Consider the following 24831-nt stretch of genomic DNA (forward strand, 5'->3'; position numbering starts at 1 on the left):
ACCGTTTCTCAAGTATACTGGCTTAGATCTTGCCAGGAACACTGAGTAGGGAAATACCTCTGTAATTCTCACATTCAGTTTTATTTCCCTTTTTGTATATGGGTACTATGAGAGCTTTACTTCAATCATCGGGAATTCGTCCCTCTGTCCAGGCTTTCTGAACTATGCAGTGCAGCCACTGTAAGACTTTTATACCACCATACTTCAGCATTTCTGGTTGAATATCATCTACTCCTGCTGCCTTTCCACATTTCAAGCCTTTGGTGGCTTTTTCTACTTCAAGTATGGATATGTATTCCTGACTGCATGCCTGGTCAGTGTTTTTTATCACTGTGCTGTCATCACTGCTTGTTTCATTTAGCAGTTTTTCAAAGTAATTACTCCATACTTCAAGGATATCTTTTTCTCCTGTTTTCATGTCACTTTTATTATCTCTAACTCCTTTTACAGCACTCTTTCGTCCATTCCTAAGCTTCTTCAACAACCTCCAGAATATTTTGACACCTTCTTGATATTTATTTTCTATATTCTTGCCAAAGTCTTCCCATGACTTTTGTTTAGCTAGTTTTACACACTGTTTAGCTTTCTTACATTTGTCTCTGTATTCTGTAAGAGTAAAAGCTGACTTATTTGCCAGGAACTTTTGATATGCTTTCTTCTTTTCCTTCACTGCCTCTTTAACTTCCTGTGTCCACCAGGGAGTTCTGATTTTTTTTATCCTTGCACACAACCTCACCACATGCCTCTCTGGCAGAATCAATCAATGTTTTCTTCAGAGTTTGCCACTGAATCTCCAAGGTTTGATTCCTGTTCTCAAACTCTTTCATTTTCTTTTCAATAATCTTTCTGTATCTTAGTCTACAGTTCACATCTGAGAGCTGCTCAACTTTTATTCGTTTTAAAACTTTCTTACATGTTATTCTTTTCAATATGAAATTCAATTTTATCCTGCTCAAGACTAAATAGTGATCACTTCCAATTTCAAATCCTCTGTACACTGTGGTGTCCTGCACCAGGGAGAAGACATCACTATCAACAATAACATAGTCAATGAGACTTTTCTTATTCCTAGCCTCTTCTCTCCATGTGAATTTGTGCACATTTTTATGTTGGAACATGGTGTTAGTAATAACCAGTCCATGTCCTGAGCAGAAATCCAACAGATATTTGCCATTATTATTAGCTTTGCTCTTTTCTCCAAATTTTCCCAAAATATTTTTGTATGTCTCGCAATCATTTCCTACTCTGCTATTTAGATCCCCAACAAAGACCAACTTTTCCTTTTTCATTGTGTCAGTTGCTTTCTAAAGCGTCAAAAAATTCCTCCACTTCTACCTTAGTAGAACCTTCTGTGGGACCATAGGCACAAATAAGTCTCATTGTCCAGTTTCCCATTCTCATATTTGCCCACATTACTCTACTTGAGACTGACTGCCATTCAAGAAGATTAGCCTCGTATTTTGTGTTGAATACTATGGCTACTCCTTCTTTAAGATTTATAATATCTTTATTTAGCTTGCAAAAAACATTTGCGTGCACCTTACCATTGTCTAAAATAATGCAAAAATCTGACAGCGACCTCTTAATTGCCCTAAATTTTGTTGATGATGTTGTGGCTCAATTAAATACCGTTTGTGAAACACCAGATTCTTCATTTAAAGATATTTATGATGAAGCATGTATAAAAGCCAATAATTTGAATATTGACATTAAAAAGCCAAGGACTTCATCAAAACAAACATTAAAGTCCATTATTCCAGCCGATTCTGTAGAAGAGTATTTCAGGAGAACTATTTCATTCCATTTATTGACCAAATATTGACTCAACTTCATGAACATTTCACTCGGCACCGCAACATTTTGAAATATTTTTTTTTTCTCTTCTACCAAATGGAAAAGATGCTCCAACAGCAAGTGCAATTGAAGGTTTTCGTCAATCGTGTGAATTTTATGCCGGTGATTTGTCTTACAAATCCAGCAATTTTGAACGTCAAATTCAAGTTGTGGTATAAGAAATTTGAAAAACTGTTTGCAATAGTTCCATGCAAAAATGCTGTTGATGCAGTTTCAAAGTGTGACAAAATGATATATCCTAACATCTATAACTTATTAAAAATATTTGCAATACTTCCGGTAACAACATGTGTCAGTGAAAGGTCATTTTCTAATTTACGCCTTTTAAAAACCTATTTAAGATCTATCATGACACAATCACGATTGAACACACTGGCTTTGCACATATATATATATATATATGCACACAGAGAGAGAGAGAGATTAATGTAACCATGACTGAAATAATTCTAGAGCTTTGTAAAAAGAAAAGAAAACTGGATTTTATTCTTTAAATAAAGTTTTATAATTACCTAATGAATTTTATTGAATGAACGAATTTTAGTTGAACGGATAAAAATCTTTTCAATGCAAATTCATTGTATTAAAAATATTTTTATCTGTTCAACTCCCCCCCCCCCCCCCCCAAGATTAAATCCTGGGTGCTCCACTGTGTGGTGCTATAGGAGAGCACTGAAGATTTCTTGGAACAAGGAAAAAACTAATGAAGTTGATGGGAACCAAAAGAACACTCATAGAAGACCTTATAAAGAGAAAGTGCAGGTCACGTATTAAGAGGATGAGCATGGAAATGTCGCTGAAAATACTGGAGGGAAAAACTGAGTCTACCAAGAAGATCTGGTAGAACAAGAACTTGGGTTGATGATGAGGTAAAGAAATGGATTGGTAACAAGAGCTATTATTATGAGATCAAAAGAATGGCAGAGGATCACACACTCTGGCATACCATGATTGCTAACCTCCAGATCAGAGAAGCTACTTAAGAACAACAAACTACTAACAAATCTCAACCAAAATCTCATATTCTCATTACTGCCAGTAGTTGTAGTACAGCAAATTTGTTATAGCAAACCTTCCGTATTTAGCAACTATTCTCCTGTGAGTTAGCAATTGTTAGAGTACACCATAATTTATTTAAAACTGCATTATTTGATGTTGTTGTTTTTTTATGTCCCCCTCCCCTTCTGTTGTATTTTCAAAAAAAAAAAGGTAGGTTGTATTAGTACCCAAAACCATACAGGGAGAAATCCATCTAAATTAGGATTCATTTTTTTCTTATATTTTTTTTTTTTTTTTTTCGTTATATATATAAAACTAAAAATCTAGAAAATTACAATTTTTATTTTGTTTTCCCAAGAAAACTTACAGTTCCTTATGTTATTTGCATAAGATTCATAACTTTCATTAAAAAACTATTTTTTCAAATTATTAAAATAATTTAAAATTGTTTTACAACCTTTGGAACTTTTTTTGTAATGCCATTTATTTATTTATTCCCAGCTTCTGGAGGAAAAGTACCAAGTGCTATAAAGACTAATATAAAATCAGCTAGTACTATGCATCCATATGCTAGGTGATATGTTCTGATCCATTTCTACTACCACTGTTTTATTTATTGATGAAAATAAATTATTCTTCTGGAATAATTCATATTGTTACCATAAATTATTAACTGTGTAATGGATTAAAAGACACACGAGCATATTGCATATGTTTATGTAACATAATTGAACATGATATACAATATTGCGAAATTAAAATTCCTGGTAATATGAATTACACTAAATTTCCATATAATCAGTACTTTATTTGAATTGAGGAAAATGAACAGAAATAATTAATAAAAATAGTTACAACTAAGGGTGAGCTACCTTAACTCATTATTTAGAGATCCTCACATTCATAGTACACAGAAATAAATTGGATAAGTGTATATTGATAGATAAAATGGGCACCGTTAAATGTCTCTTCGATTGCTTATGGTTCACAATTTACAAGCATTAAATTTTTTAATGTGAATCCAATCCACAAAAGGTTGTAGATGCTTGGTACACTGTTGGTGGGATATGGGCTAGATAATCTGGTTCCCTTGCTTTAGAGACCAAATATGGACTAAATAAGTAACAAAATACTTCAGGCCTCCAATAAGCTAGGTGGTAGTCATCCACCAGACAGTAAAAGGAATCTACTACCTAAAGACATTCACAAACAATCATTCAACCAGACTAGCAATGTTCCTCCTTATGACATACCTTGGAAAAGTTCTTAATGGGTATGACATTTCATATACAGGTAACCCTCGTATAATGTGGTTTTGATATAATGCAGTCTACAAATTGTAGTAATCCTTTGTTTTCATATATTTTTCAATGCACAATTTAAAAATCATATTTTATCTTAGTTAAATTTGCGTCTGCCCCATCACGCATGTAGTTATAAATAGTGAATTTATATTAGGGGAAATAGCCTTTAGCACACATGTACATCAACTAGCAATGTTCCTCCTTATGGCATACCTTGGAAAAGTTCTTAATGGGTATGACATTTCATATACAGGTAACCCTCGTATAATGTGGTTTTGATATAATGCAGTCTACAAATTGTAGTAATCCTTTGTTTTCATATATTTTTCAATGCACAATTTAAAAATCATATTTTATCCTAGTTAAATTTGCGTCTGCCCCATCACGCATGTAGTTATAAATAGTAAATTTATATTAGGGGAAATAGCCTTTAGCACACATGTACATCAATTGTTTGCCTTGTAAAATATTTATTGTTGAAAATTGTCTTCGTTTTCTGCAAGGAAAGCACGTTAAAAATGATAAGTATGTTAATCTCAAGCTGAGCACTTTATTTTTTGGTGAGTTATATACAATATGTAATGCTTTTTTTATATAAAAAAAATTATTTTTATAGTAATGGCCACTTAGAGCGCTTTTGCAATATGGTTGAAAACGAAATTAGTGAATTAATTGATGGGGAAATAGATTTTAAATGAGGAGGAACCGGTACAATTAATAGATGGCAGGGAATTGCGATGAATCCTTTAAAGAAATCAGCAGGATTGAACTTGGCAAGAAAGTTATTTTATGGATAATGATCTCTCAATGGAGCGCTCCGGAAAATTCACGAGACAATTGGATATTTGTTTAGCACCATATTATGAACTTAATAAAAAAAATTGCAGCATAGTGGTAAACGAGGTCTTATTACTGACTTCTTCATAACTAAACCAGCCGAAATATGCAATGAGAATTATACAAATGATATCAAGTGATGATGACTTCCAGCCACTCGTAAATAAAAAACATCTACGAAATGTTAGTTTTGAAGAGAGTGACGACGATTAAAATATACACTTTATTTTATTTTGCCTAAAACATTTATGTATTATGTGCAATGAAGTTTACGTATAATTTATAATTTTTTATAATTTTATACTATGTATTTGCCGACTTACATGAATTACTTGAATTAAATAAAAATATATTATTATTGGATATGTCATTGTTTATATAATCTTTAAAAAAAAAACGATTTTGGAAACCTAACCCTACTTTTTCTATGTGATCTGAGTCTCGCGTAATGCGATTTATATAATGTACCATTTCTATGGAACCTAACATCCGTGTTGAGAGTTACCTGTACACTGAATTAAGACTACTTTCATCCAGAATGGGTAACATATTCAGTCTATTGCAACATAAAGGTACATATAGCACTATATGCTAGGCTTGGGTAGTTGGACATACTGAAAAATTATGTCACTGCTTTCATCCGGGGGGGGGGGGGGACATACTCAGTCTATTGCAACAAAAAAGGCACATATAGCACCATATGCTAGACTTGTGTGGTTGAGTGAATGTTGTATAGAAAGCAGGAAAAAAAGATGTAGACAGGAGAAAATGTAGCTATAATCTCAGAGTTTGAAAAGGGTGTGATTATTGGAGCTTGAGCTTCCATTGCTGCCATCTTGGATATAGTATTCTTTGTTGGTTGTTCATTGGTTTCTGACAGGCCATTTTGATTAAGGTATACTGCATGGAATATTACCAAATACATAAAATCATCTACTGATGAAACGATGAACGAATACATAAAGTTATATATGAAGGCTGCAGTGACTCACACAGGTTACTCACTGGGTGATGTTGCCACTACAGTTCATTCTGCAGAAGAACACATGGGTGGGGGGGATTGAAGTACAAAATGATATCCCAGATGGTGATGCACTGTACTCTCATACATATGGAATTTTAAATGGAAAGGCCCACAGATCATGCTCCTTACCAAAGATTATCATTGAAATTTGATTATTAATACTAATGTCATTAATAAACTAATGCATTGATTACATACATCATTTACATAAGCAAAGGAGAAGGATACTATAGAAAACTTATCTTAGTGGTTCTTGACTACTTTACAAAAGAATTAAAAACAAAAAGACTAAGAATTTTACAAACATAGAAAATCTGATCATATCATCAAAGGGAACACACAAGAAATGGACCGTTGCCTGATTCAATAAGAATGGAATCAAAAACAAATGTTACAAAGTGCATTCAAATTGTTTGCCTGGTGATTGGCGATGTGGTTAGGATATCTCTTCATCTAATGGGCTATGGCCTCATAGTCATTTTCATCATCGTCAAATTCCTGACATGTACCCTCAAGGGGTGTACAGGATATGATAGTACTACATGAAAAATTTACATCATTTCTAACTTCCTATCTACAATTTTCCTCCGAATCAGTCTGTTACTTGTCAAGACTCCAACATTATCAGATCGTATATTTCTATTGTCTAAGGCACTTTGTACCGTATCAATCCACCTATATCTTGGTCTACCTCTGGGTCATTTTCCTGCCAACCTGGCAAAGAACACTTGTTTTGCTAATCTTTCCTTGCCCATTCTGTTTAAGTGACCATACCACCTGAGATTAGCTCTGCTAACACATTCCTGGCTGCTGACAATGTCAAGTTCTTTCCTAATATCCTCATTTTTAATATGATATTGCCATTGATGTCATCTGTTCATGCCTCTAATCTTTCTCAGGACTTCCATATCTGCGGTCTCTAGTCTTTAGATAAGTGTTTTACTTCTGACCCAGCTGTCAGATCCATAAGTTAAAACTTTTTTGAACACTGTCTTGTATACAGGGCATGAGCATGTAGCTTGGTTCGGTATACACTTGTATTCTTCCAATGATGACCTTGATACAGTGGTCAAAACATCATGTTTTATTTTATTAGTAATTAATAAAATAATCTGTTCAACACGTGTGTTTTTGTGTCCCTAAATTTACAAATATGAGTGCTGATCACCGTGTAACCTTAAAAAAAAAGAATCATCATAATCCATGGAGATGTGACCCACAAGCAGTGCAGCCTCTACGGTAAGCTAAAGATACGTGTTTCCTTGTTAACGAATCGACTAGCCTTTTTGAAATGATATAGAGACAGCAACGTAATATCCAACTGCATTAAACTAAAGGAAGTTTAAATCAACCAAAGCGCTCCATATTTATGCCCGGTTGGAAAAAGCCTTGTTATGAGAACAAATCCACGAGGCACGTAAAAATCTAGTATCTACCCAAGCCAAAGTTCTACAACTTAAATTTGAGTTATCCGACTATGTTATTCCAGAAATTTGGGAGATTCTAGACAGGATCGCGGATGACTCGGCCAAGCACTCATTACTGAAAAACAAAGAAAAATTAGTAATGAAATTTCAAGCCCTACAACAACAGAAAAGCACAAGCCCATCAAGACGCCATTATGAAAGGAACAGCCAATCACAAACCGACATCATAAGGAGCAGCCAATCACCCACAAACAATGTTAGGAGCAACCAACCACCATCGGATCACTGCTTGGTTATCAACCAATCAAACCACAATCTCGCCCAAGGTGAACTCTCGCTGCTAAAGGAAGGTTTGAACTACGCCATTGCTCCGAGGTCAGTAAACAAACTTGATATCGTATATCATATCGAGAGAGGTTTAAGATCCCTCCCCCATCATTTTGGCTGATAAAATACGAATGGAAACATCATGTATACTACATTCAAACAAAAAACTAAGCACCAACATAAACAAAACCGAAAATCTAGCCCTTAAATCCTTAAAAAATATCCAAGACATTATAATCACGAAAGCAGATAAAGGCAATGCCACTGTCTTTTTAGACCGTACAACATACATTGAAAAAATGAACCATTTAATATTGGACCACAACACCTACCAAATGGTAAACTACAACCCCACAAAACGTAACAAAAAGAAAACAACTGAATTAATCAAATTCGTCCACATGTGGCCCGAAGAAACAACAAAAAAATTAATACCTCAGTTGCCCGTGCACCCAGAATTTATGGCCTGTCAAAAATACACAAACCAGGCACACCGCTTCGTCTGATTGTTGAAGGAATTGACAGCCCAAATTATCACTTACCCCAAAAATTAGCTGCCACACTCAAGGAATTGGTAGGTCAGCCCCCTTCCTACATAAAAAAATACACAACATTTCATTAATAAAATTAAAAACATTACACTCAACGACCAAGATTTATTAGTCAGCATTGACATAACTTCCCTTTTCACCAATGTCCCAATCAATGACACGATCTTGCTCCTACAGAACATATTTCCACATGACATCACGGGCCTCTTTGCCCACATACTCCGCTCTGGATATTTCGTGTGGCAAAACAATTTTTACCTTCAAAAAGAAGGTACAGCCATGGGCTCACCACTTTCTCCCCCAATAGCTAACTTTTATATGGAAGACTTTGAGCAACGTGCTCTAGAGACAGCATGTCTAAAGCCCAAAATTTGGCTCAGATACGTCTACGATATTTTCGCCATTTGAACCAATGGCCGCGAAGCTCTAAATACTTTCCTTAGCCACCTAAATAAACAACACAAATGTATCCAATTCACCATTGAAGTGGAAAAAACCAACCCTCTTCCTTTCCTAGACGCTTGTCACACGTCTTCCCTCTGGCTGTATCTCCTTCTCAGTTTACCACAAACCTACACACACAGGCCAGTACATACACAAATATTCTTATCACCACCCAACACAAAAACTAGGTGTCATAAGCACTCTTAAACACAGAGTCCTAACTATTTGTTCTAATGAACAGGCTCTAAACCAGGGATACAAGATCATCAACCAAACATTTATCAAAAATGGATACAGTAAAAAAAAACTATTCATAAGATCCTCCATAAAGATACCAGTAAGAACAAAAAAAGATTTCAAGAATGCTATTGCCATTCCTTATGTTAGAGGCATTTCTGAAAAAATAGACAGAACACTTCGCAAATACAACATTAAAACCACCTTTAAATCCCCAAATAAGTTAAGACACCTACTCAGTTCCTCTAAAGATCCTCTTCCACATCTAGCCCACCCAGGGGTATACAAAATACAATGCACATGCAACATACCATACATAGGGGAAACAGGGCGAACTATCCCAATCACACAAACGACACATTAAATACCTCTATTTTGGTAAAACCGGTCTTTCTGACCACGCACTCCAAACATACCACAGAATTGATTGGAAAAATACCAAGTCCCTACACCGCACCAAAACCTGGTTTGAGAGAAAATTTAAAGAGTCGTGAAATGCTCAAACACAACCCAAATCTCAACAAAAATGATGGCCTAACCATTTCAAGAATGTGGAGGACACATCTACAACCTGTATAACAACCTAAACTAGCCATAGAAAAATCCCACTACAAGAAGACAACCTGGTGAAGTGTTTGTAACATTCAACAGCAACTGAAAGAAATCATATTATAACAATCAGAACTATCCAGAAGAATATTAATACATGAGGACTTTAGCAGTTTATTGTAGTTGTATTTATTATTATTATTATTATTATATATATATATATTTTTTTTTTTTTAATTTTTTTTTTTTTTTTTATCACTAGAGGTCAGGCTAGGGAAAAGGATTAACTAACTATGTAGATTTAGTTTACCAGTATACAGTGCATGAGCATATAGCTTGGTTCTGTATACACTTGTATTTTTCCGATGATGACCTTGATACAGGGGTCGAAACATCAAGTTTTATTTTATTAGTAATTAATAAAATAATCTGTTCAACACGTGTATTTTTGTCCTTAAATTTACAAATATGACAGCTAATTTAGTGTTCCCACTAATTTCTCTCTTATTCCATATGAATTTATTTCAGTTGACTTCCTACCATACCAGCTTTGTTGATTCTGTTGTCTATTTCCATATTTAATTTACCATCTTCACTAAAAATTGTGTCTAAGTAGCTGAAATGTTTTACTTGTTCCACAGGTTCCCTGTTCACAACACAGTTGACATTTTCAACAATTCTACCTATTTTCGTTGTCTTTGTCTTTTTAATGCTGACCTTCATACCGTATCTATTACAACAGTTATTCAATTTAGTCAGGGAATCTTGCAAACTTGTAGCGAATTTATTTAGAAGTATAACATCGTCCGCATAAAGCAAACAGCTGACATTAACATCTCCAATTTTGATATCATGTTTAATACCACTTTCCTTCATAATGTGATCCATATAGATAATGAATAACAGAGGGGATAATGTACACCCTTGTCTAACACCAGATTTAACATTAAACCATCTTCCTGTACTTCCTTCAATTCTAACTGCTGACTAACAACTCAAATAGAGACTAAGTATTGCTTGATATAATGACCGATTGACACCATATAACTGTAGCGTATTGAATAGCTTGCCTCTTGGCACCTTGTCATATGCCTTTTCCAGATCGACAAAACTTAAATACAGATCTTTGTTATGTTCCCATGCTTTCTCAGCTATTTGTCGTAAAGTGAAAATCTGATCCTGACAGCCTGAATCCAGCTTGTTCTTCACCAAGCTTTTCTTCAACAATTCTTCTCAACCATTTCTCAAGTATACTTGCATTGATCTTGCCAGGAACACTCAGTAGGGAAATACCTCTGTAATTCTCACATTCAGTTTTATTTCCCTTTTTATGTATGGGTACTTTTAGAGCTCTACTCCAATCATCAGGAATTCGTCCCTCTGTCCAGGCCTTTGAACTATGCAGTGCAGCCACTGTAAGACTTTTATACCACCACCAACTCTTTTATATCTCTCCGCACCCTATTGGCACCTTCCGTAATCCCCCCCCCCCCGACTCATCGGCAGCGCTCAATACGATATCTTGCGGTAGAGGATTTCTTCTTTTCTGCGTGCTCATCATGTGCTGTGTGCACACAATATGCTTGCGGCAACTTCCTTTAATCCTGTGCTCTTGGCCTTGGATTACACTATAATTATCGTTAAAAATTGTGAGTCTTTCATCTAAGATTTGTCTATCTAATTCCTAGGAATGGTATACTGCTTTAATCATACATTAACGTTCTTTTTCTCTAGCATTTCACCGCCAGTATTTAACTAGCTTAAGTAATATTTCTACATAATGGAATAACCCTCTTTTCTTATGCATTTTCACAGGTATTATCTTTTTGTTTAATATATCCTAATTTTGTTCACATATATGTAATTTACACTCTTAGATGCAAGCAAATTTTCTATTATAGGGTCTTTGCTTGTTAAATTGTGAAAGAATAAATTCTCTTAGGAATATTATCAATCACAATTTAACACCATAATCCTTAGAAAATAAAATATGATATATTTACAATATTTCTATTATATATTATTTGGTTTACAGTACTGTTTCTATGCCTTGCAATGTGCAAACACTACAGTAATGACAATAATTTTATATGTTGAGTTTTGCTTTGAAACAGCTATTGCTGGGTGATGAGTTGGAAAAATGTTATAAAGTACTGAGTTAAATTCGGAAAAGTTTTATATGAATCAAGCTATTATGCATTAGCGAAAATATTAGGTAATTAATGAGAACCAAGTTGTACATGAGAACAACATGCAGTTTATAGATAAAAAGTACTAGTGGTCATAGTGGACAGTATCTAGTGCTCCCTCGCTTGAGTCCTTGGAGTTGTCACTTAATATGTTCCAAGAAGCAATATTAAATGCAGTAAAGTTCCATTTACTTATAACACTTGTGTATAAGTTATAAAATAAATTGGATCTGGTTTGCATACTTAATGTGTTTTGACCAGAACCTCTTTAAAAGCTGAGGCATGATGTAGTGGAGGGTTTTGTCTATGTTCTCTATTTTTACATTCCAGAACTATTTTATAAATTAAGATGATGTTTGGCAATGCAGCTGATTTTGCTGCATGAGTATATATCTTCTGTTATATTTACATCATTTCTTCAGTGACACATGTTTTGGCTGATGCTGCAGGATTAAATTATACAAGAACTGCACCTGCAGAAATGTATTCAAGTCAGATTGATAATTTTTTCATAATGGTATCGATGAAAGGGAACATTTTTTTCCTGATGATATACTAAAGAGCACAGGGAAAAGATTAGTTGTTTCTTGGTACTTCCCTCATAAAAAGCTGAAGGGGAAAACAGATTGTGATGTAGAACATCAATGTATATAGGCATATAAAAGAAGGTAAATCTTCCATTCTTTAGGAGAGAAAGAAGTCTGTATTGCCATGTATTTGTTCAGTGACCTGGTTTCTTCCATTAGTATTCATGCTTCTTGCTGAGTGTCCATTAAAGTCTCCCATAAAAATAAAAAAAAATTAAAAAAAGACAGAAAGAAAAGAAAGTTACAATGTTATAAGGTCTGTTTATCCCAGCTTGGTTGTCGAAGTGTTAGTGTACCTGCTCTCTAACCACCAGGTAATGGGTTCAGATCCCACCATGGGCATGGATTGGATGTTTGTGATTGTCTTCAGGTGATAGATGAATTTCATCGCCCAGTGTAAGACCATCTCCCCGCTCACTGGAGGCCTGAAGTGGCTGAAAAAGTTCTATGTTTGGCTCTAGAGCAGGGTTTTCTGACTAGTTAAAATAAATAAAACAATTCCAAAAAAATCTAAAATTGGAAAAAAAAAAAAAAAAAAAAACCTTGCCCACCCACAGTACAAGGGTACTATAGGTTTAGTAATAAACTTTTCTTGGGTGGTAACCATATAATAAAAAAAAAAAACTTTGAGTGAATTGAATGCAATAAAGAATCCCACTGCCAAATGAATGACTACAACCTCCAGAAAGGTGTGAATTGGGACCCACTAGAATAGAGTGCAGGCTGGTGGTTTACATATGCACTGTTCACTTATCCAACTGCAGGTTTGAATCCTATATATGGGCTTGGATGCTTGTGACTGTCTTTAGGAGAGATGGATCATTGTCTGGTGTGAGACCACCACTGCACTTATTGGAGGCTTGAAATAATTTTTTTTATTAAGAGATATCTCCGGGGAGGCCACATACTACATGCACCAACTATCATACTTATTCTTCAATTTATTCACACTGCTTGCACTCACAAAATCCAATAGCAGTTCATTCCCATCACACACCACCCTACAAGAGAAAAATCTAGTCCTCCTTAGTGGCATTCTCAGCTTCCAAGGATGCCCTCATTCTTTCTTCCCCACCGTCTATAAATTGAAATCCTGTATGACCTTTCAGAAGTTTGTAAGTCTCAATCATATCACTCCTCTTTCTCCTGTTTGCTAGTATCTGCAGTCTACAAATTCTCAATCTGTCTTCATAATCAGTATTCCACAATCCTGATATCATGTTTAACACTCCAATATATATATACAGGGTGTTCGGGATAAATTTGACATATTTATAATTAATTATATTTTTCCGTAAGTTACATGTATTAACACACACTTCTCTTCATTTAAAAGTTTGGACCCTTCTTCATTCATATACAAGATGTCAGAAAGGATGGATAGCTGGAACCCACCTGAATCATGGAAGAGAATAACTTGTATCATGATGATTCGTGCCCGCCATCAAAATAAGGATATTACGACTGCTGCCCAATGCTCCCTGAATACAGTAAAAACAATCAGGCATGAACTAGAGACTAGCAATGGTGACTACGAGGATGTAGCAAGAAGAAAGATCCCTAGCAGACGATCTGATTGCGTTCGTACAGCAGAATTCCTCGCAAATCTGCAGGAACAGGTGTTGAAGAACCCTGGCATTGGAATTCGGGCTTTGTTCGTGGAGTTGCTAACTGTAGTCAAGCCCTGGATAACAAGGGTAGCCAATGGTAGGCCGTATGTATGGCAGCAGGATTCGGCCCCTAGCCACACCTCTGGGAAAAGTCAAAAATGGTTGTCTGAAAATTTCTACGACTTCACCAGTCCAAATGTTTGGCCTCCAAACTTCCCAGACCTTAACCCCATGGATTATTTTGTATGGGGCGCAGTTGAAAAAGACACCAATCGCACTTCCAGTAATACAAAAGCCCAGTTAATGGATAAAATTAAAACAGTTTTTGCGGCCCTTCCCAGGGAGACTGTAGCATCAGCTTGTTCGAGGTTCCGAAGCAGAATTGAAGCTGTGATCGATGCTAATGGTGGTTATTTTGAGTAAATCTTGTTGATAGTATTGTAATTAACTCTGCCTGTAATGTTTTTTTGTCAATTCATTAAATTTAATAGATACAAAGAAGATTTTCTTTTTCCTTACGAAACGTCAAATTTATCCCGAACACCCTGTATATATATTTGACAGTTTCGTAAGGAAAAAGAAAATCTTCTTTGTATCTATTAAATTTAATGAATTGACAAAAAAACATTACAGGCAGAGTTAATTACAATACTATCAACAAGATTTACTCAAAATAACCACCATTAGCATCGATCACAGCTTCAATTCTGCTTCGGAACCTCGAACAAGCTGATGCTACAGTCTCCCTGGGAAGGGCCGCAAAAACTGTTTTAATTTTATCCATTAACTGGGCTTTTGTATTACTGGAAGTGCGATTGGTGTCTTTTTCAACTGCGCCCCATACAAAATAATCCATGGGGTTAAGGTCTGGGAAGTTTGGAGGCCAAACATTTGGACTGGTGAAGTCGTAGAAATTTTCAGACAACCATTTTTGACTTTTCCCAGAGGTGTGGCTAGGGGCCGAATCCTGCTGCCATACATACGGCCTACCATTGGCTACCCTTGTTATCCAGGGCTTGACTACAGTTAGCAACTCCACGAACAAAGCCCGAATTCCAATGCCAGGGTTCTTCAACACCTGTTCCTGCAGATTTGCGAGGAATTCTGCTGTACGAACGCAATCAGATCGTCTGCTAGGGATCTTTCTTCTTGCTACATCCTCGTAGTCACCATTGCAAGTCTCTAGTTCATGCCTGATTGTTTTTACTGTATTCAGGGAGCATTGGGCAGCAGTCGTAATATCCTTATTTTGATGGCGGGCACGAATCATCATGATACAAGTTATTCTCTTCCATGATTCAGGTGGGTTCCAGCTATCCATCCTTTCTGACATCTTGTATATGAATGAAGAAGGGTCCAAACTTTTAAATGAAGAGAAGTGTGTGTTAATACATGTAACTTACGGAAAAATATAATTAATTATAAATATGTCAAATTTATCCCGAACACCCTGTATATATATATATATATATATCAAAATCTCAGTGGACACCAGACCTGCACACGATAGTCCAAGTGAGTCAAGGCCTTGTAAACAGGCAAAATAGCATTATCTTTACATGTGAACATTCGTTTCAGCATTGCAATTATCTTTTTTGCTACATGGCCCCTAAACTTCAAAATGGATTCAAAAGTCCCACTGTCTTCAGGTGGGAGATAAATGGAGGCTTGAAGTGGATTAAATAGTTCCATGTTTGGTCTCTAAGGGAGGGTTTCAATAGCCTGCAGAATATTTTGCCACCTTCCTGATATTTATTTTCTGTGTTCTTACCAAAGTCTTCTTATGACACTAGCTCGGCTAGTTTTACATAGTGCTTTGTTTTCTTAAATTTTTCTCTGTATTCGCTAGGAGCACACGCTGCCTTACTTGCTAGGAACGTTTGATATGCTGTCTTCTTTTCCTTCACTGCCTCTGGTTTTAATATTAATAAATGTGAGGTGTTTATACTACAGGATACAGAGATATAAGACTACATACTGTATTGGTGGGGCTGTAATTCAGAAAGTGGATGAGATTTGGGATCTTGGAGTGATGGTAGACAGTGAACTGAAGTTTCGAGGTTACATCGCAGGAGTTGCAATGGCTGCACATCATACTGCTGCTATGATAAAAAGTACATTGACATGCAGGGATAAGGTGGTGTTGCCTTTATGGAGGCAGTGGTCCAACCATATATGGACTATTGTGTTCAGATTTGGTTACCTGGTTTTCAGTGTGATGTAGAAACACTAGAGGTAGTCCAAAGTGATATCAGGACTCTGGTGTGTGTTGATCATGAAGAGCATTTGAGGGAATACGGATTACAGAGTTTGGTGGATAGGAGAAACAAGGAGATATGATAGCGCTTTTCGAGTTAAGGGATTCTACTAGATTAATAACAGAAGGAATTATGAAAAGAGTGGATGTTAAGATGAGAATGAGAGACCATCCCTGGAAATTGTATAAAGATGTGTTGAAGAAGAGTGCGAGTAGATTTTTTTAAATGGAGAGTTGTTGGTGAGTGGAGTGCATTGTGGATGCAGGGAGCTTAAATAACTTCAAAGCTCATTATTACTACTACTATGTGACACCTCCAAGGACTCAAGGGAAGGCACCTACCCTACAACTCTCCATCTCCACCACTCAATCCACATCATCTACCATTAGTATTTATCATTGTGCAATTTTGTGAAGGATGGTGGTAAGAGTTGGCCTGTATGTGTAGGCTTACAGTAGACAGTGGAGGATAGAGTGCCTGAGGGAAGATGTGTATCCAGAAAAAGAAGCAATTTTCGATTGTATGCAGTAATGTTTGTTCAGGTGTCTGAAGAAAGTGTTTAAAGTTTGGTGGACATGTGGCTAGATAACAAAAACATAGTCAACATATCTAAGCCAAACTGTGGGGTTTAAAGTAAAGGAATATATATATAGAGAGAGAGAGCACATTTAACTATAAAAGAAATTATTTCTATATGTCTGGTAATCATTGTGTCATCTGTCTTCTTAAAAAGTTCCTGTCTCGAAAAATTTTTCCTCAGTAGAACCTGCTGTGGGACTATAGGCACAAATAAATGTCATTGTCAACTTTCCCATTCTGATATCTTCCCACATCACTTTACTGCCTACTATTCAAGAATATTATTACAGGTTACTCAAGAGTAACCTGTAATATACATCATTGTCAACTTTCCCATTCTGATATCTTCCCACATCACTTTACTGCCTACTATTCAAGAATATTATTACAGGTTACTCAAGAGGCCCTAAACATCATGTCAAGCACCATCTATCATACTTTGCTTTGAACTCATTCACAGTCATGACATCCACAACAGACTTTGGCAACCTGTTCCACTCATTCACCACTCACCAAGCAAAAAACCTAGTTGTAACACTTCTTACTCTGTTTCTAAGGATGGAGCCTAGTTCTCCCACCACCAGACCTGTTCTGAAAAATTTCCTGAATTAATCTTGTAAAAATCCTTTAGTAATTTGTATGTCTCAATACTATCATATCATAATAATACTGTATATCATAATACTATCATATATCAATATAGTATCAATACTACCCACAACCTGTTCTTGTAAGGTTCATTCCATAGACCTGCTATCATCTTGGTCACTTGCCTCTGGATCCTCTCTACCTCTTCATCATTGGCAAGTAATCAAAATGGGGTCTTATCAAGGCTTGATAAAAAGAAATAACCTGAGTTTCTCTGCTCGTCAAAGTAATATGATGAGCCATTTTTGCTCTGTGCCCCATAAGCTTCAACTCTCTATCCACTAACACTCAAATCTCAGGCTTCAATTTCCTGGAGTACATTTCCATCAATGCAGTATACAGCTGTAATATTTTCATCCCAAAAACCTTGCACTTTAATGTGGCAAACTGACATCGATTCTTCTTTTCCCAGACTGCCAGTTTTTCCAAATCATGCTGCAAAAATTTTAACATCATTTGTATTAACTATTGCTCTACCCATCTTTGCCAATGATGCAAACAACTGAACAGTTGTTCCTCTCAGATTCCTTCCTATATCATTAATGTACAAATTAAACAGTAGTTGTCCAAGAACAGAGCTCTTCGGCACATCACTAGTCACTTCTGGACTCCTGAATAAACTACTCTCTGATATCTCTCCATCAACCACCCTCTTATCCACCTCACTAACCTTATATCCATCCCCATGTGCTGCAGTTTATTAATTACAATGCCATGTAGCGGCTTTTGCAAAGTCCAGCAGTATCACTCTGAATATTATAGCTATTCCCTGAATATAACATCTTGCTTAGAAAGAACTTGCCCATTTTGGTAACAGCTGTCATATCATTCTGATACTTATCCCAATTCAACATCAGTGCAAAAAGTTGAATATATTCTGGGATTTGGAGTAGATTTCTTCATTATAAATATGATCTATCCATTATCTTTCCAAGTGTTATGTTCTTGCAAAGAAAAAAACTGATTTCTGTACAAAAGTTTCATTTATGGTTTGTCAAAAATAGGAATTTGTACAAATATTTAATGAAGACAATTCTTAATGATATGACGTGACTTAAATATATACAATTCCGGCTGTTAAGACATTTAACTCATTGTTCACTGCAACTACTGATCATAATTTTAGCCTATATTAATGTGACTAAAAAATAAACTTTCATTTCCAAATGCTGATGTGTTTAAAGTAATGAAATACACGATTCTGTATACTTTAATAGCTTGTGGTAAGAAATTTAATTACCATTATACAAAATATACGAGTTGTATTTATAAATTTAACAGCTTCAGGAATATTATTCAGTATGTCTTGCAGCTTACATGCATTATAATCAAAGACATCAGGGATATTGTGCTCTCAGTAAAGGTGCAGTAATAAACTGATCCAAGAGAGTAGGTATGGCAACCCTTAAGATCATATGTGTAGACAGCACAGTGCTGCATCAAGAGAGAGATCCAGACATGCGCTCCACATGATGGTGCAGAAACTTTCCAGCATGGTGGCCTCAGTCGTTCACTACGTGGGTATATTTACATTGGACGAATTCAGCAAAAGTGCTGAAATGAAAAATTTAAATCAGACATTAAAAATACATCACAGGACATATCAATATTTAACATAATTTTCCTTAATGACACATATATATGAATAGTGGAAATGTTTTAAGAATGAGACTTGGGCATAGCCCTCCCTTTAAGTGAAAAATGTAGAGCAAATGAACTCCTCTTGCTACAAAGTCAGATTTATATATACTCATATGTAGTATAATTTTTCTGAGTGTTTTAACACAAAGGTTTATTACTTTCCTGTTGTGAACATCTTGAACCATGGCATGTCACACAGCCAAATAACTTGGCATCTTAGAAAGATGAGTCTGCATAATATTCACTTTGAGGGGGAGAAAAGAGAGGATTATTTATCTCTAAGTACTGCTTTGTAAAATTTCTTTAGAATTCCAAACAACTGTTATTCCTATAATAAATTTAGTTGTAAGCAAACAAAGTTTGTGCCTTCTTCAGGACTGAAGTAAGGTGGTACAACTCGCAGCAAAGGTGGACCAAGCGCTCATCACTCCTTGTCTCAGTATCGCCCATAATGCAAAGCACATCTCCTTGTAGACATGTATACTGCTATGCATTAAGGGAAGGGCCACTACCCAGACTGGTTTCGCCTTTATTGAGGTCTCATCAGTGGGAGGCAGACCCAAATGTGGAGATACTAAGGCAGAAGCAATAGGAGAGGTCATATTTACCTATACGAGGTGCCAACAGGTGTACCAGCTTATTATTGAATTACTCTGGATTTAGAGAAAGATGTTGGAAGTTTATTTTGCACTTGGTTAGACTATAATAAATTTAGTTTAATCCTTTATCCAAGTGTAAGCAAACAAAGTTTGCACCTGAAAATATCTTCAGGACTGAAGTAAGGTGGTGCAACTTGCAGCAAAGGTGGACCAAGCTCTCATCACTCAGGTGCAAACTTTGTTTGCTTACACTTGGATAAAGGATTAAACTAAGTTTATTATAATTAAAAGAAATACACATATTAACCACAGTGAAAATTATTTAATTGTAAATATTTCATCCTAAGTATCTTAGGACATCATCAGTTCAGTAGTTTAAAAACAATAATAGGAATAACATACAATTAGGGTGCATGATTGCAATAGAATCTCATTAAACGTGCGTAATGTGTTACAGAAGTAAAAATAAAAAAATACTAATAATTATTTAACACAATTTTGTATGACAATTTCTCATACTTTAGGAATAGTAAGAACGTCGTTGCGGTTTAAGTTTGGTCTGTGTAGTAGGGCTTCAGAACTTTCTTTGTATAAACGTTCATGTTTATATAAAGATCTATGTAAAAGTTTAGACTTTTCCCAATGGATCCTATGGTTTGGATTTTCAATTCCGTGCTGAGAGAGGCCAGATTTCTGTGGTTTAAAAAGACGAATGTGGTCTTGATGTTCCAAGATGCGCTTCTGAACAGACCTACGTGTCTGTCCAAAGTAAGACAATTTGCATGAGCATGGAATCTCATAAATGCCATGCAACATCAGCCGCAGAAATCTGGCCTCTCTCAGCACGGAATTGAAAATCCAAACCATAGGATCCATTGGAAAAAGTCTAAACTTTTACATAGAGCTTTATATAAACATGAACATTTATACAAAGAAAGTTCTGAAGCCCTACTACACAGACCAAACTTAAACTGCAACGACGTTCTTACTATTCCTGAAGTATGGGAAATTGTCATATAAAATTGTCTTAAATAATAATTTATTTATTTATTTTTTTTTTTTTTTTTTACTTCTGTAACACGTTATGCACATTTAATGAGATTCTATTGTAATCATGTGCCCTAACTATATGTTATTCCTATTATTGTTTTAAACTACTGTATTCGTGATGTCCTAAGATACTTAGGATGAAATATTTACAATTAAATAATTTTCACTGTGGTTAGTTAATACACATTTCTTTTAATTATGATTGCACCACAGGTTTTGTTATTTAAAAAAAAATAAAATAAACAAATTTATTATAGTCTAACCAAGTGCAAAATAAACTTCCAACTGTCATTCCTGTTCTGTATCACAGATGATTGGGAGGGGGGGGTTGCACCTGTGTTGGAGACCAAGTTTACTGTTTGTGTTTTATGCTTCATGCATCTAGTAAGCATAGAGGTGAGCTATCATACCACTTAAAGGCATTCAGTGATCAAGTGCACAGGAAGACAGGTGTTACTACCAGCTAATATAATATAATATTAAAATTGAGCATGTGAACCTGCCAGACAAAATATGGGGAAAGGGATAATTTGCACCATGTTGTGGTAGAGTTCAAATTTCATCCTAGCATGAATGTTTGCAAGTTGGACCAGCCCAGGATGGTTTATGATTACAATATCAGGGGTTGAATTAGCATGCATATAAAGATGATTTTTTTTCAAACATCTTTTTCCTTCTTATAATTACTCCAGTGATTCCAAATTAAGTTCTATTCTAGAAATTTTCTAATTAAATACATCCTAGTCACACTGACCCCAATGCAGCCACCTCAAAAACAAGTGAGTTATTTAATATTTGGAGCAAAATTGCACATTTGTATTCATTGCTAAAAAGTACATGCCTAATTATTACAGTAATCATGCTCTCCAACCAGTTCAGATAAATTTATTTGCTTTCTGTCTCTCCTTTGATACAAAATTAGTCAATTTGACAGTGACCACATGGAGTTTATATATTGATTATGGTCACAGAGGAAAATAAAAGAACAAGAGTCAACCAAACTGAAAGTACGTTACCCACACCAGCTGTCATACCTTCTCTTAAACTCATTCACAGTTCTATGAGAAAAAAAATCCAGCTCACCACTTTATTAACTGCACAGAGATGCCCCCTTGTCCTCTCCCCCACCATCCATATATGAGGGTGGTATGAAAAGTTCTTAGCCTCGACCATAGATGGCAACACTATCAGCAAGATTTTTTTTTTCTAAGTAGGTACATCTGTCATAAGCATCCATGTGAAAGTGCAAGCCATTGGTACACGTGTTTATGAATATCTATTGGTCGGTTATTTTCCTTGCCGCATCATACCCTCACTCTGCTTCATATAGGTGGGAGGTGGATTGAAAAATGCCTCATGTTCAATCATTTCTTCAGTAGCGCTTGTCTAACACAAAAAATCATATAAACTTTAAACCGAAAAACGAATTTATCGACTAACAAATACAGAAAAAACTCTGAATTTATATATATTTCCAAAACTCTTGGTTCTTCAGCTGTTCTACTTGAAGCGTTTGTAATTTACCGGAGAAAATGTGAAAATGCAGGATGCTGTATTTCTAAAACTTCTGGTGCCTAGTTGACTGAATTTTTAGTTAGTAAGTAGTAGTATTATTTGTGCAAAACAACCCTATAAAATTTCATTATCTTTCTTTTGCTGGTGCTTTAGTTAATTACTTTATTAAACGAAGTTTGCCTGAAGCAAAAGTGTTGTCTGTATCCCTTGAAATGGATACAATTGAGTATTTGTGGTTATAAAATTCTTTCTAAAAGAAAGTTTAACACCAAAAGAAATTCAGAGTCCATAAAAGTTTATGGGCACTCTTCTCCTTTTTAACAATTAAATGGGCTGCCGAGTTTAAACATGGCTGTACCAGCCTTGAAGATGATCCACGTGAAGGACGTCCAAAAAGCGTAACAACACCAGAAATCAATGATCGAGTGCACAATATGGTATTGGATGACCGGCAAGTCAAAGTGCGTGAAATTGCTGAGACTATAGGCATTTCAAAAGAATGTGTAGAATATATTTTGCATGAAGAGTTGCAAATGAAAAAGCTTTGTGCAAGATGGGTGCCATGCTTGCTCACAGCAGATCAAAAATGTACTCGCATGAAATTCTCTGAACAGTACTTGGAGCGTTTAACAAGAATAAAACTGATTTTGTGCGTCGATTTATTACTATGGATGAGACTTGGATTCACCATTATATACGAGAATCCAAATGGTGGAGAAGCCAGTTGCTCGGTGCTAAAGAAGAAGAAAAAGTCGGTTCCATCAGCAGGAAAGATCATGGCATTAGTGTTTTGGGATTCTAAAGACATTTTGTTTATAATTATCTTGAAAAGGATAAAACAATAACCGGGGAATATTATTCCGATCTTTTAACCAGACTAGACAAAAAAATTCCTTAGAAAAGACCCAGTTTGCAGAAGAAAAAATCATCTTTCATCAGGACAATGCATCAGCCCACGAATGTGTTTTGGCAATGGGAAAATTAAGGGATCTGCACTATGAATTGTTGGAACATCCACCTTATTCTCCAGATTTGGCTCCGACTTATCCCTTCCCAAAACTAAAACTCTTCCTCACTGGTCAGCATTTTTCTTTGGATCAAGAGGTGATTGCAGCTGTAGAGGGATATTTTGCAGATCTTATTGAGAACCACTACAGGGATGGGATAGTGGCACTGAAGCATTGCTGGAATAAATGCATTAGTCTTAAGGAAGATGTTGAAAAATAAAAATAATTTTGAGATTATAAATGTTTTTTCATTGTTAGGCTGAGAACTTTGTTTAAACTATGAATAGAGAAAAGAGAATTTAATATAGAAACCTTTTGTTTATCGAATGCTTTTTTTTAATAATACAATCTATGAAGGAAAATATATATTGTTTGATATATATTTACTACAAAGAATACAGGTAATATTCAATATATACATGGAAAAATGTCTGCAAACAATTATGAGCTAAGGAGTATGACAGCATGTCCTTTGTCTCCAGTGCTTTTTAATTTAATATTTCATCAATATAAATCAAAGACAGTGAGCACTTTACATAAAAACTTCGTATAGAAATTTCCTTGAAAAATGAATACATTTGCAGATGATCAGGTAATAATGAGATAAGGAAGACGATTTACAAAGAGCAATATATTATTTTATTATATTATAATAGAATAGTTTGGAATGAAAATATTAAACAATAGCATTTTGTGCACAAACACCAGTTAGAAAAATAGAGCAAATGAAAGTATTTGTGTGAAGGAGGGGGGGGGGAGACCAAAAACTTCCAAATTTTTACAGTTTATACACCTGATAAATAGAACGCTCAATCACGAATCTTGCACACAACTTTAAATATTACAATATGTTAGCGGTGCCTACATCATCATCATTAGTGTTCTGTCTCTTGACAGGTCCAATGATATAACTCGGCAGATTCTCTTCCTCCAATTTCCTCTGTCTCTTGCTTCCTCCTTCGTTTCCTGATATCCTCTTGTGCCCATTATATCATCAAGCATCATTAGTCGTCTCCTTCCTCTTGGTCACTTTCCTTCAATTTTCTTTCTATCATTCTTTTCAGTAGGCTCTCTCTTCTTAATACATATCCTATCCAGTTATGCTTTCTTCTTATGGTCGTTAGTAAATTCCTTTCTTCTTCAACTCATTGTAATACTTCTTCATTGGTGATTTTTTCAGTCCACTTTATTTTCTCCGTTCTTCTCCACAACCACATTTTAGCTTCTGTCTTCCCAATCATCCATGTTTCTAACCCATATAAGGTCATACTCCAAATATAACTCTTAATAAGCCTTTTCTTTAGATTTTTGTTCATTTTATTAATAAACAAATTTTTCTTGCTATAAAATGCATATTTTCCTTTCTTGATTCTTTCTTTTATTTCCATGTCACATTTTCCATTTTCTTGTATTATACTACCAAGGTATTTGTATTGTCTCACTTGCTCTACACTTTCTCCATTCATCGTCACCTTGATACTTCCTAGTTTCCTGGAGACTCTCATAACTTTCTTTGTGTTAATTTTCATACCATATTTCTTGCATATACTTTCAAATTTTTGCATTAGGTGCTGTAGTTCATCTTCAGTATTAGC

At 35.4% G+C, this 24831-nt stretch overlaps 1 protein-coding gene across 1 annotated transcript in view; it reads left to right on the forward strand.

Annotated features, from left to right (window-relative positions):
• The window catches only part of MED8 (mediator complex subunit 8), a 151414-nt gene extending 147856 nt beyond the window's left edge, over positions 1-3558 (forward strand). Inside the window, exon 7 of the mRNA XM_090414747.1 lies at positions 3355-3558. Within this exon, the coding sequence (XP_090270873.1) occupies positions 3355-3431 (77 nt within the window). The 3' untranslated portion in view covers positions 3432-3558. The remainder of the gene's footprint in view (positions 1-3354) is intronic.
• Positions 3559-24831: the final 21273 nt, after the last annotated feature.

This window comes from Typopeltis vanoorti, chromosome 25 (assembly GCF_054136105.1).
Source record: "Typopeltis vanoorti isolate ZY-2024b chromosome 25, IOZ_Tvanoo_1.0, whole genome shotgun sequence".
NCBI classification, from domain to species: Eukaryota; Metazoa; Arthropoda; class Arachnida; order Uropygi; family Thelyphonidae; genus Typopeltis; species Typopeltis vanoorti.